Source organism: Sinocyclocheilus rhinocerous, unplaced genomic scaffold (genome assembly GCF_001515625.1).
Source record: "Sinocyclocheilus rhinocerous isolate Xijiao unplaced genomic scaffold, SAMN03320098_v1.1 scaffold1628, whole genome shotgun sequence".
NCBI lineage: Eukaryota > Metazoa > Chordata > Actinopteri > Cypriniformes > Cyprinidae > Sinocyclocheilus > Sinocyclocheilus rhinocerous.
The window spans coordinates 231320-245921 of NW_015660964.1; the positions used below are offsets into that span (position 1 = coordinate 231320).

Sequence of the window (14602 nt, forward strand, 5' to 3'; positions counted from 1 at the left end):
GCCGTCTCTTCTTCAACAGGAGCGCTTCACAAAAATGAACCGAAACTCAGCGAATACATGCCTCACAGACATGATAAATATATCTATAGAAAGCTTTAAATTACTACTTAACGAAATAAAACAAATCAAAAACAAAAGCTCTTTCATTATGATCATAATCCGTAAAGATGCACTTCTCTCTAAAGGCGCGTCTAATGAAGAGATGGCGAGTCAGGATCGACAACTTCATCCTTGCGACACCGACTCAGAAAACATTAGTAAATAATTCAAATATCTCCTTACTGTTTCCCCCTGACGCATTTATGGTAATTACTTTTGCCGATGCTTTGCGGCAAGCTCAAGCCTATTGCGTGCATTTGAACGCAGAACTGTTCATCTGCGCTGACGGCAAGATGACGTTAAAGATGCGCTCCTGGAGGAGACTGTGGACACTGATGACTGCCTGAGGGAAATGAAATGCTACGTCACGTTTTGTTTACAAGCTGTTTTATTGCCGTCTTTCCGCAGTTGAAACACTGATTGAGCGATTACACTAGGCATGAGATGTTCATTCATGTTTATTTCGCTTTAAAACTAGCAGTAAAGAGGAAGAGATGATGCAGTGGTTAAAACAATGCTGTATTTGTTCGGTACACATGCGTACCGAAGAAAGAAGAATTGAGGGAGAAGGGGGAGGAGTAGAGGGAGAAGAGATAGGTAGATTGGACGGCAATGGTATGTTGGGAAGAGAAGAAAATGTAAGAAGACATGAACAAAGAGGAAGGGGTCTGCAGGGTGGAAGGGGAGGGAGGAGAGGTAGAGGGTACAGATGGGTTTCAAATGAAATCAGAGCCACCCTGATTGACCATGTTATAAATCATGGTATCTCCTTGGGAGAAGCTGGCCAGAGAGTTCAGCCAAACATAAACCGATCCACAGTAGCTTCAATTATCAGAGGGAAAAGCAGTAAGAAACTATACCATTCTGGTTCTATGAGTACAGTCTAGAGCCTTGTCTATTTATAGTTCTAATCCTCTAGTGTAAATGTTTCTAATTGTTCACATTTTTTTCAGAATTGAACATTTAGGTGGACAAACAAGACTATTTTCAAATGAACAAGAACATGTCATTGTTGACATTGTGGTCTAGAACAACACCATCCGCCTCAAAGAAATTCAGCAAAGAATAATACAGGACAATCAATTATTTCATAATATTCACCAATGCAGTCTTGCCACAAATGATCGTGATCTTCACTCCGATAGAGTGAAAGAGTTGCGATTCCAGTTTGTTCAGGTATGTGAAAGCCACACAGTCACTGCACTTTTACTGTAAAAAACAAAGATATGTATTTCCTGGACATTATATGTCCATATACTATTACACTCTGGAAAAATTAATTCATCTCGGATAGTGGTGTGTGAAAGTGGGAGAACTCAATGTTCGGCAACATCTGTTTTCTTTTTTCTTTTTTGGAGTTGAATAACAGTGGAACTCATTATGAGTACCTGTATTTTGATGAAGCTGGCTTTAATCTCAACAACAACAACAAAAAAGGAAACGAGGAAGGAATGTGATTGGCCATCGTGCCATAGTCAATGCCCCTGGACAACGAGGAGGCAACATCACCATGTGTGCCGCAATTTCAACCACAATGAGCATGTGGCATACAATGCAGTATTGGGCCAATTCAACACAGCAGGTCGATCAGGAGCAAATGGAGTGAAGTTTTGTAGTTATCTGGGACAGTGTCCAATTTCATCATTCAGCACTGGTGCAAGAGTGGTTTGAACATCACCCACATTTCAGAATGGTGTTCCTTCCTCCATATTGTCCTTTCCTGAATCCAATTGAGGAGTACTTCACCTCTTGGAGATGGAAAGTGCATGATCACAACCCTTACAACCAAGTGAACCTTCTTCAAGCAATGGAAGAGGCCTGTGGAGATGTTGAGGCAGAAGCTTGTCAAGGATGGATTCAACATTCACGCCATTTTTTCCCACGATGCATGGCTCGTGAGAATATACTGTATGTTGTGATGTAGATGAAATTCTCTGGCCAGATGTAATTGAGAGACATGGTCAATAAAGTTATTTGTTTTAGTGATTGCAGCGCATTTATTTATTTAAGAAACTCATTGAAGAACACAAGAAACACAAGGTGGAGGATCCACTTGCAGTAGGATTTATTAAGAGTATAAATGAAGAACTAACACAGGGACAAGAACCAGAAACACGGGACAGAAGCATACACCAGAAAACAAAGACTGAAATAACTGGACCAGCCAGATGTTTCAGGTTGATGGGAAGTTCATGTACGACCTCTGCGATTGCATCAAGGCAGACAGAGAGTACAGAGACGGCATCTTGGGGCGTGACAATGCAGGCTGAGAATTCAGATATGGCCTCCTTGTCTGCAACAGAACAGACAAGGGATTCAGGGATAGCCTCCTTGACTGCAAAAGGATGGGCTAAGACAGTGATCCTCAAATCTGGCTCGCGAGATCCATTTTCCTGCAGAGTTTAGCTCCAACCCTAATAAAACAAACCTAGCTGTGATTTTCTAATGATCTTGAAGACATTGATAAGCAAACTCAGGTGTGTTTGATTAGGGTTAGAGCTAAACTCTCCAGGAAAGTGGCTCTCGCGAGCCAGATTTGAGGATCACTGGGCTAAGAGATCAGAGACAACTTCCTTGGTCGTAATTGGACAGGTGAAGAGCTCAAGGATGGCCTCCTTGGCCGTGACAGGACAGGCAAAGGGTTCAGAGGTGGCCTCCTTGGCCATGACAGGACAGACAGAGAGTTCAAAGACGGCCTATTTGGCAGACTGAGAGTTCACAGGTGACCACTATGGTCAAAACAGGACAGGCTAGATGCTCAAGGATGACTTCAGTAGTCGAAACGGGACAGGCAGGGAACTCACACGTGGCGCACGTTCATGGACTGGAGCAGGCTCATGGACTGATTCACGGACTGGAACGGGCTCTGGAGCAGACTCACTGCATCTGAAGGGAGAGCCCCCCATCTGCCGCTGGGTGATGGGAACTCCGAGCTCAGAAAACTTTTTGAACTGTAGGGATATGCACAGCTGGGATGGCGTTGAGAGGCGGGATGATTAGAAAGTCGTCGAGAGGGTGAATGAGGTGGGGAATTGCACAATTGTTCGACAAATCCAACAAACCGCTTCTGGTAACGTGTCAAAAATCTTGGGGCTACTTTGCATCCGAAAGTTAAGCATACAGCGAAAATAGAATTTCCTGTGCCAGCGTACCCCGAATGAGTGCCGGATGGATAGGCATCGCTTCGAAAGCTGAGGTGATTTCGACTTTGGCCAGCCAAATGCCATGACCCACGATTTTTATCATATCGATCGCATGATCAGTATCCTGCTATTTGAGAGAAAATTCATCAAGAGGAACCAAAGTGTTTATGCTTGAAAACGGGGAGTTATGCGGGGCTGACAGATCGATTATAAGGCGTTTCTTACCCGAGAATTTTCCTAGTAGTCACTCCGATGTGCCTTTGCGGAAAAAAATGGTTGGGGGTAGCGAAAAGGCTGATAATGACCAGGATCTGTGCTCGGATGTTGTGAGCCGCTGGTGGTGGCTCCGAGGCGACAGTATTTAATGGGACGGGCAGAGGTGTTGCTGTGAAAAGAGAATATTGTGATTTTGAGTGCAGAAGAGAAGTGTAAGGGAGAGGAGTGCTTGCTTCAGCTGCTGTAGCTGTAGGCCACAGGAAAGGGGAGGGTTTAGTGACGATCGGCGGGAAATGCAGAAATGCCTGTCTAGCCTGCAGTGTTGCCAACTTAGTCATTTTGTTGCTAGATTTAGCAACTTCACGGACTACCCTAGCAAATTGTTTTTCAAAAAGCACATAGCGATTTTTTTTTCTAAGGTGAAAAATTATTTTCCTCTTAACCACACGAAAAGAAGAAAGTATTGAAACAGCCAGCCAAGCAGCACGTCAGCTGGTAAAGACTTGGAGAGAGGTGCCTAGCAGTACACTCATCACATGTGAATTAAGTTGCTAGCTGCGCTTGTTCAATAATTGTTTATTTATGATACACCTTAGTTGTTAGATTGTACCTATAATTGTTAATCATTTAGGTACACTGTTAATCTTATCTCGAAAATTGAACTTAACCATCTTATCTATCCATCTATTAAAGTGCTATGTGTAATTTAAAATACAGTAAAATACTGGTGAAGATTAATACAGAAAATGTAAGTAATTTCAGTGTGCGTTCTACACAGTTTTTCGTCATTGTTACACAATGGCATCAATTCCAATGATGTTACTATGTCATTTAACAACTTAAAGCAACAAACAACCTGTGTTTCAGTGACTCTAACTAAAAATTAGCTAGGAACACTGGTGGCCTACATCGTTAGCAGAGGCAGCCTTGCGCTAACGTCTGCTACAGGAGCTGGAGGGCCGGCTGCATACGGCACACGGCCGCGAAGAGTCACGGTGAAAGGCTGAGCCGAAGCAGAAAGCGAGTAAGGCCTTGCTGCGGTGAGATCTGGGGCGTGGCCCAGGCTCGTTGAAGGCCTGCCGCTGCGACTCAACGCTTGAGGAGATCCGGGTCTTGTGCAGGATGATGGTGATGTTGAGCGACGTGAGTTTGGGGCCTTGCGAGCTTAAATACTGTCCACTTTTTCCGCTCAGAAGAATTGTTGGCAAAGCCGAATGATAGGAGGATGCCGGCGAAGAAGTTAAAAGTCTCGCGGGTGGAGGTGAGGTTAGGCCTCGGTGTTGTGGTGAGTCTGTGGCTGATCGAGCAGAGCGGCGCCCGCGATGAAGCCTGGGGCTCAGGCGGAGAAGGAGTGATCCTGGGGCTGGCAGATTGCGGCGGAGGATCCGAAAAAAAATCACCAGTACAAGTCTCGTCGTTGGACGGGAAAAGTTGAGTCTGTGATATAATGGTAAACGGAGCGAAACGAATGCCGGAAAACTGTCGTGGGACAGAGGCAATTTGCCTGTATATATACAGCGGTTGGACAATGAAACTGAAACACTGGCCAATGTAGTGTTCGAGGTTTCATGGCTATATTTGCGCAGTTGCACATTCCATCAGTAAGAGCAGAGTGTGAAGAATCGTGCCAATGCCAAACGTCGGTTTCAATGTTGCCAGCAGTGGAAATCTTGGGCTTTGGACAATGTGATACATGTATTGTTCTCCGATGAGTCTACCTTCACTGTCTTTCCCACATCCGGGAGAGTTACTGTGTGGAGAATCCCCAAAGAAGCTTGCCACCCGGACTGTCGCATGCCCAGAGTGACGCATGGGGGGTGGATCAATGATGGTTTGGGCTGCAATATCATGGCATTCCCTAGGCCCGATACTTGTGCTAGATGGGCATGTCACTGCCAAGGACTACCAAACCATTCTGGAGGACCATGTGCACCCAATAGTTCAAACATTGTACCCTGAAGGTGGTGCCGTGTATCAGGATGATAATGCACCATTACACACAGCAAGACTGGTGACAGAGTGGTTTGATGAACATAAAAGTGAAGTTGAACATCTCCCATGGCCTGCACAGTCACCAGATCTGAATATTATTGAGCCACTTTGGGGTGTTTTGGAGGAGCGAGTCAGGAAACGTTTTCCTCCACAAGCATCACGTAGTGACCTGGCCTCTGTTCTGCAAGAGGAACGGCTCAAAATCCATCTGGCCACTGTGCAGGGCTTGTATCTGTCATTCCCAAGACGAATTGATGCTGTACTGGCTGCAAAAGGAGGCCCTACACCATACTAATAAATTACTTTTGTCTAAAACCAGGTGTTTCAGTTTCATTGTCCAACCCCTGTACGTATTGTGCTAGTTAAGATGATTAACTAAACGAGCTCCACCTGTGCCGAATTGGTTGATTATCTGATCATGCTCCTCCCGAACCTTGGTAATAAAACATCATAAAGTGCAAAGTCTATGTATTGTTGTGATGTCAGTTGATTATTCCTACTAGGCAAGATTGATCTCAGAGGTTCATTTAGTCCGTAACAATAAAAGTCCTTTAAAACAGCATCCTTCCAGTCCAAACAGTTAGCATAAGCACAAAACTGGGCAGTATAATCCTCGATAGTATTAATACCTTGATGCAGGAACTAGTGATGTGACATTCGAACCGAGGCGTCGGAGCTTGTGTCGAGAATAAATTAGCGTGCCAGATGAAGCCTCAATTCGAGGCTTGTATTGTTAACGTAGAAATCACATGACCAATGACAAACGAACGGGACAGGCGCATACACCAGGAAACAAAGACTGACACTGAACAGGGCAAACACAGGGGTATAAATACAAGAGTTAACAAGGGGGTGGAGCCAATGAATCACTATGACAAACAAACAAGGTTGAAGAGGAAACAGTAACTAAACACAGGAAGTGAAAACAGAAACACTGGGGGCAGAAAATCATGGATGGATGATGTCAATTACGCCTACCTTATTCCTGTCTGCTTTAATTGATGGTTTCACATACGTGTATGTCCTGAGAATAAATGTAAAAAAAAAAAAAAAAAAGTTTAATTCGATCCAATATAAAAAATATATATAAAAATTAATATAATGTATATGACATTGTTAATTGTCATTAATTAATCGATTGTATTAAATTATAGATGCATACTATGTTTGATGGTCGCCGTGATTTTGCCAAGTAAGACATGTTCCTGGATCAACATTACTGTCCAAAAATACAGACTTAACTCAATCCCCACTCCTAAACCTAAACCTTGATCCAGGAACATGATGTACTTGGTCAAATCACGCTCACCGAAAATGATGTCATAGTGTGCAATCCTATCCACCTTTTGCTGAATGCAGAAATCTCACCCGACTCAATGAAACAATGCTTTATATGCGGTTTCTGGTGTTTCTAGTCAAATTAACATTTTCAGAGCTTGACTCCTAAAAATCATTGAAGGTTAAGAAGAACGCTGGCAAATAAACCAAAAATCTCCATTTGACGGAAAAATGGTACATTTCATTTGGAATAATGCATTGATTTTTCTTTTTCATTCAATTACAATTAATAAAATAAGAAAGATTTAAAAAGGATGCAAAAGTATACCATAATATTATAGTAAACGAGGTCCAAATCACTATTTTCCAAGTCTTCTGATTTGAAGTCTTCTCCTCCAGTGGGCTGTGAGTTGACTCAAGAATTAAATTCCATCTGATTTCTGAGTTATTTGGTCTGGTTTTGTGAACTTGATCAATGGATTCATTTACAATTAAAACAATTTGTTCATGAATCGGACATCACTACTTCTCTCTTCACCAGTCAACATTTTGACTGATTGTCACACAAAATTGGTTTCAGAAGATGTCATATGAACCGCTGTTATGGTTCTTTTATGGTATTTTGAAGCTTGACAGCCCCAGTTCTCATTTTCTATCATAGTATATAAAAGAGTGGCCAGAATATTCTTCACAAATCACGGCCTTCACAAAAAAAAATAAACAAATAAATAAATAAAAAAAAAGTTGTATGTGTTGAATGATACGAGTTTTAAGGGAAAAAAATGATAGAATTGTATTTTTTTGGTTGAACTATTCCTTTAAGCTCACCAAAACAGTTTAGATTACAACAGAGGTTTTTAAACCACTCCAGTGTTCACTAAGTTATAAGCTGGTATTCCACTCCAAACATGGCCATTGTTTAGATGTGACTAGTTGCTTCTACTGGGAACAGTTATGGAGATTATCATAAAGATCCCAGCTATAACTAGAGAGCTCTGGTGGCTGAGGTAAGAAATGCATGATGTTGATGCAAAATGAGTTGTTTTTCTTCAAAATTGTACTTTGCAGAAAAAAAAAAAACTTTTTTGTCAGCCACCCCTCAAAAACAGCCAACAACATCCAACAACAGAAGTTGTTAATGTAAAGGTGAGAAACATGAGGAACAGATCTCACAGATCAATGTGTCTGGTGGTGAAGATGCTGATGAGCCACTGCAGATCCAGAATCTTAAAGGGCAACAGAATGAGGTGAGTCGTCTCATCCATGTCCACAGCGCTCTCAGGGTAGATGACACGGTGAGTGGTCTTAGACCCCACGTCCTGCTCAAAACCTTTTGTTGGGCCCTCATTCATCCTGAGATAAAAACACACAGATAACACAGATATACAAAGTTTGGGTATATGATAAGAGTATTTATTACATTTACATTTACATTACATTTAGTCATTTAGCAGACACTTTTATCCAAAGCGACTTACAAATGAGGACAATGGAAGCAATCAAAATCAACAAAAGAGCAAAGATATGCAAGTGCTATAACAAGTCTCAGTTAGCTTAACGCAGTACACGTAGCAAGGTTGTTGTTTTTTATTGTATAATAAATAAAAAGAAAACAGATAGAATAGAAAAAGAATAGAGCAAGCAAATGTTAGAGGCCCCTTTTTTTTGCTTTTTGTTAATTGTATATTAAATAAAGAGAAAACAAATAGATAGAATACAAAAAGAATAGAGAAGCTAGTGTTTTTTAAGAATAGAATTAGAATAGAGAGTGCTAGAGTTAGAGGGTCAAATAAAGATATAAATCTATAAATAAAATCTATATATAAATTATATTATAAATATAAATAAATATATATTATAAATAAATATATAAGAAACATAAATAAAAAAAATCAGATATCACATTCACGATCCAAGCTCATGAGCTGATATTCGGAAAACAGCACTATTGCTTGCGTGATATTGCTGAACTATATCAGATGTTATGAATATAAAAAAAACAAATACTCATACAGGGATATTTTTGCCCTCATAACTTGAATTAAGTACTTATGTTAGCAGATGCAAATTTACAATTTATGCCACAGTGTTGGCCAAATTAGCATTGTCTGTTTTCTGTGACAGTTGGCTCATTTAGTACCTTATAACGAAGTCTTGTGAATCTATGAGCGCACCATAATGGGATCCAATGAGGTTGCCCGAGTTGCCCACTACAGCACAGGTTCTGCAGCGGCTGGGACTGGTGTCGGAGTAGTGATCTTTATCTGGGAAGAGGGAAAACAACACCTCCACCACTTTTTTGTAGTCGGCTACAGTTGATTCATTTTGTAGACTCTGTTAAACATTTGAAAACAATGTGACAAAATTAGGAGTTACATGTAAAAGTGATTATTGTTGTGCTGTTATACATTTCACAAAATCAAAAGAGACTGACATGTCATATGTATACAGTGATGTAACAGTACATCTTTCATAGCACCAAACAGAGCAAGCAAAGTCCCTTTCAAGGAAATGTTTCTATGCAAACCAGAGCTTCTAAGAGCAGCTGGACTGAGATGATGTCTTCACTAATAGGCAATTGGCTCTTTTATTTAGAAGGTGGGAATTATTCTGCGCTGTCTTTGTATGTTGGGAATGCAGTGTGCTGTTTACTGTGTGACGTCAGACACCTTCAGTTTCCTGGTGAGTCGAGAGCTCAGAGTACCTTGTGGTGTTTCCAGCATTTAGACTGAAATTGGTGAAATTTTCAACAAGCAACAAACACATTTAGATTCATGAAGCTTTTTTCATCTCCACTTGAACAGGGAGACTAATAAATGAAAGTTTTTAACAGTACTGAATCGTGAAACTTCTCTTTTATGGGCTTTTTGCCCTAATATTATCTACAGGATAATCAAAGGGCAATAGGAAAGAAGTGGGGCAGTGACAGGCTATGAGTGCCAGCCAGACTTGAACCTGCATGCCAGCGAGAACACAACAACTCTTATACAATATTTGATCTATTACTATACTCACGGAATCGCATTATCATTTTGTGACATATGATATCACATGACATATGATATGCCAATTGTATGCAAAAAAGTGTTCCTGTAGTTCAGATGCTAGCAATACCTAGGTCATGGGTTCAATTTTGAGGGAGCACACATATTTTAAAAATATGTACCTCAAATGCACTCTATGAATATGTAAATGTAATTCAAAAAGAATTAGCCTGCTGTTTAAAATAGTTTTGGATAAAACCCCCAAGTCCAATGAACAGGCTATACCACAGAGGACCTCAGTGCCGGATTAATAAAGAGCACAGCTACTGTTACACACTGTGATTCAGAATAAAGAGACTTGTCCTTACCTTCCACCACCAATAGGTGTGGAAATCCAGTGGGCTGTTCTTGGTGTTAAGTGTCACGTTAGCAGAGGGTTTATATCGTTGAGAAAACCACAAAAGACCCTCCGAATCCATTGCGCAGTTACAGACACACGCATCTGTGAGAAAACTCCTGGTAGATGTTTGACAGAAGAGAACTATACAGACAGTGCTGGCGACACTGACAAACACAACGACTTGTCGAAGAGTTATTTTGTTAATCATCATTATGTGTGTTGTTTGAATGAAATGTGTTCGATGTTTTCTCTCTGAAAGTAGAGAAAGAAAGAGGAAAAAAATATATATTTTTAGACTGATGTGTTCTGTCTATTGATCACACTCTCTCTGCATTCATTGTCAACTTTAACTATTACACATTTTCATCTTAAACTACACAGGAAAAATTCATATAGCCAAATGTGTTGTTGTATTCTATTATTAAGATAGTATCAGTATAATTGTTCATATCAGTGTAATTGTTTCCATAAAAAAAAAAAAAAAAAGGCTCAGGACCTGATCAGACAGAACACATTTTTTCAAGTTTGATAACCGCACTGCACTGCCTTTTTTTGTTGTTTGACTTATTTCAAAGACTACAGAATACCCAAGACGTGTCACTGGTATAGTTTTGAATGCGGGAAAAAATGCAACGCTCAATATGGCCGCACTATTGAAGGAAGCCCCGCCTTCTGAGTAAAAGAGCCAATTGCTAATTGGTAAAGTCATCGTGTCATTGCAGCTGCCGTTAGAAGTCCCGGTTGCTATAGAAACAGTCAGGTTCGGAGACGTGCGCTCAGGACTGCGCATGTGCACTGGCTGATCTAGCCTGAAAATACGCTTTTTTGACGCTATTTGAGCAAAAGTAACAACATTTATGAGACAGTTGTCAGATTTCATTGGTGATTTCAAATATGAAATTTAATCTTAAACTTGGTGAACAGTTTACAATTTGATCCTTCCCCATTCAAAGAGATAGGAGTTGCACTTGCATGCCTGAGAGGCGTTTCAAAGATGGCTGCCGAGTGAAATTACTTGTCTTAAAGGGACTTTGCTTTTTTTAAAGGGGTCATATGATGCGATTTCAAGTTTTCCTTTCTCTTAAAAGAGCAGTGCACTGCGGGGTGTTTTTTATGTTGCTAGGCAACGACCAAATCAGGTGTCCTGAAATCAAGGATTATAGCACGAGCGCTCTAAAATCTTTGGTTTGCTGTTAAGTAAACTGTCATATTAGCAGAAACTTTAAAAAAAATACAGCTCCGCGTGACCCGTGACAGCCAGCACAAGTTTCTCCTCCATCATTTCAGTCTCTGGATGTTCCAAGCAACTGTAAACTTCTGTCACCACAACGGAAGGTCCGCCTCTCCATTCATTCGATTGGACAATGGAAAAAAACTAACAAATGATGTTGGGGTTTTTCCTGCTCAGAATTTTATTTATTTTTTCAACTTCAGCACTCAGAGCACTCCTACAAAAACACGAGGCGCAGCAGGTTGCTAAAACTGCATTCTGTCTGATCGGGACCTTAGGCTACATTATAGGCTCATCTATAAGGGTGTAGTCCAGCTTAACAAATTAAGATATGTATTACTTTCATTTACAATTTAAAGTTTACTCTGACATACATCTGAAGAGAAACAGATATACAAACAGGCTGGTAAAACTGAAACAAAGTCCAGAGATCTGTTACCTGTGAGAGGAATCTGCAAACAAATGATCTGTTCTTCTGTGTGTTAACCAGCTTCCATTTTGAGTTTAGTTTACCGAGAAAGCATGCCCGTGTGAGCCCTCACTAATGACTTTTGAAGTCAGAGTCTTAGATGACTTAGTAAGACATAGGAAAGTGATCACCTACAGTACAGTGAGTCGGGTGAAAATATGAATATGTAAGCAGCACAGTTACACTATAAACTCTAGCATGTGAACAGCAGGCACGTTTGACCAGTTTAACCTGATTCCACACACGCACCCTCTTGTAATATGTTATGTTTCATATATTACGCCAAAAGGAAAAGAAAAAGGGGGAGGCACTGTTTTATTATTTAATTTACATGACAGAACCAAGGAATTATTTAAGCTTAACCTGTTAAATTTGTTCAGAGGTTTTCTTTCTCACAAGACTTGCCTGTAAATTAATGTGTCAACATTGACAGATACAAACTAATATGTACTGTCATGTGCAATTTATTATTTAGAGCAGGGGTCTAAATGGGTGGGATGGTTGCCACTGCATGTTTTCCATGTGTCCTTAATCAAACACACCTGATTCAGATCATCAGCGCATTAGTAGAGACTCCAAGACCTGAAATGGGTGTGTCAGACAAAGGAGAGATACAGAATGTAGATCTAGACCAGTGGTTCTCAATTCCAGTCATCGTGTACCACCGCTCTGCATATTTTGCATGTCTCTCTTATTTAACACACCTGATTCAGATAAGCAGCTCGTTAGAAGAGAGCTCCATGCATGAACTGTGTTCCAATTGACAGAGTCCCTACACAGTGTTCATTGCTCCCTACTCCCTGAGCACAGGAAATCCACTGAAGTTTACTTCACTTCGGAACATTCGTTCACAGATTTGCACTGTGCCACAGCCTGCAGCTTCTTCACACACAGATGAAACTTACTAGAGAAGTGTGAATTGTGACATAGTATACCTCTATAAATAAATACAATTTAAATTTGCATCTCACACACTTTTAATGCCCTTTGAATGGAACATATATGCTCCCTTCGAACTGGAATCATGGTGGAATATCCTGTGATGTCAACTTTTCAGGGCACTAAAATAGAACAAACAAACATCTGAAGTGATAAGAGATACATACAAAATGTGCAGAGCGGTGGTACGCGAGGACTGGAAGTGAGAACCACTTAATTATACAAATATAGAAATGAGCTTTTGGGACATTCCACCGAATGGGTAACATTTGCTTTTGTAACTTTAAAAAATTAAACTTAATTTTTTATCTTTTTTCAACACTGTATCTAACAACACACATATTTCACTGTTCGAAATGTACATTGGTCAATCTCAGGCACCTTTTTAATAATGGTTGGTAAAATGTTTTAATAATTTATATTTGTAACTAAAAATTCACTAAACAAGCACACAAGGTGTAATTAAAAAAAAAATGCAAAGCCATTTTTTTTATTTTACAGGAGACCCAAACTACAATATTATAATTTTTAAGTCATGTAATTAAGTAAACTATTGGATAAATGATGAACATAACACAGATGAAAAAAGCAGTCATTCAACCTCATTTTTTAGAACAAAATTTAATAACAGGAATGAACAGTGCGTAACAGGAATGAACACCAAGTAACAGGAATGAATATCCAGACACTCTGTGTGCGTTTGTGTGTGTGTGTGTGCATGTGTATACATAGCCTGTGTGTGAGAGAAAGATTTCTGAAGGAATGCGTTATGTCCACGTACAGTATCTCACAGAAGTGAGTACACCCCTGCCCAATTTGGACATTTTCACTTAGGGGTGTACTCACTTTTGTAGAAGTTTTGATAGAAGTGTATGAGGAGTGGATCATTATAACGTACGTGTGGATAAGCGTCTGGATAACGTACGTGTGGATAAACGTACATGTGAATAAGTACATTGATAATCATTTGGCTTTGTCCCAGGGGCGGCGTTTCCGTATGGCAGTCCCCATACCCTAGCCCGTCAGCTAACTAGCTAGTCAGGTGTGCCGTGGAAAAGCCAAACTCTCTATTATATTTCGTTATTATTGTTTTAAATCACTGCTATTGGTCTTCCTTATGTCTGTTTGAGGGTTTTACAAATATTTAACCAATGAAAAGCATTCAAACCCAATTTGGACATTTTCACTTAGGGGTGTACTCACTTTTGTAGAAGTTTTGATAGAAGTGTATGAGGAGTGGATCATTATGGGGTGTACTATATGCACTTTTTGCTGATTGCTAAGCAAACTGAGAGGAGAACTAACGTGTATACGCTCGCCAGCCGTCTGGCCAAAATCCCATAGTATTCGGCATGATTCAATCGACATACGTGGAGGCGTGGCGGGGACGTAGCAAAGAAAGGATTTTTTTTACTTTGCGTCTGGATAACATACGTGTGGATAAGCGTCTGGATAACATACGTGTGGATAAGCGTCTGGATAACATATGTGTGGATAAGCGTCTGGATAAGCGTCTGGATAACGTACGTGTGGATAAGCGTCTGGATAACGTACGTGTGGCAGCCTGGAGACAGATCTCGGCTTGTTCGCAATGCAAGGGTAAATAATAAATGATGTTTGAATAAGTACAGCGTTTTCTTCACTAAAACACTATGTCTATAAAGGTTAATGTTTTTTGTGTGTTTGAAGAGGAGAGAATAGCTTTTGCCGTCTAGTTGTATCCAATAGGCTACTTTTGTAGGCTACGTTTTAAATATCCTGTGCATATAGCGCTTCATCGTCTATCATGAGATTTTGGCCAAGTGTATTAAACGACATGAAAAACTAAGCGCCCATATAGCTACAATAAAT

The 14602-nt window shown here is 40.3% G+C and overlaps 1 protein-coding gene across 2 annotated transcripts in view; it reads right to left on the reverse strand.

The window, feature by feature from the left end:
* The window catches only part of LOC107726163 (CMP-N-acetylneuraminate-beta-galactosamide-alpha-2,3-sialyltransferase 1-like), a 17682-nt gene extending 5615 nt beyond the window's left edge, over positions 1-12067 (reverse strand). The window contains exons 1-5 of one of the 2 annotated variants that reach the window (XM_016535677.1): positions 11783-12067; positions 10081-10364; positions 8869-9014; positions 7902-8081; positions 6429-6474 (exon numbers count right to left, since the gene is read on the reverse strand). In XM_016535677.1, the coding sequence (XP_016391163.1) occupies positions 6429-6474; positions 7902-8081; positions 8869-9014; positions 10081-10323 (615 nt within the window). In that variant the 5' untranslated portion in view covers positions 10324-10364; positions 11783-12067. Of the gene's footprint in view, positions 1-6428; positions 6475-7901; positions 8082-8868; positions 9063-10080; positions 10365-11782 lie in introns of both variants that reach the window. The other variant, XM_016535676.1, reaches the window with a different exon arrangement.
* Positions 12068-14602: the final 2535 nt, after the last annotated feature.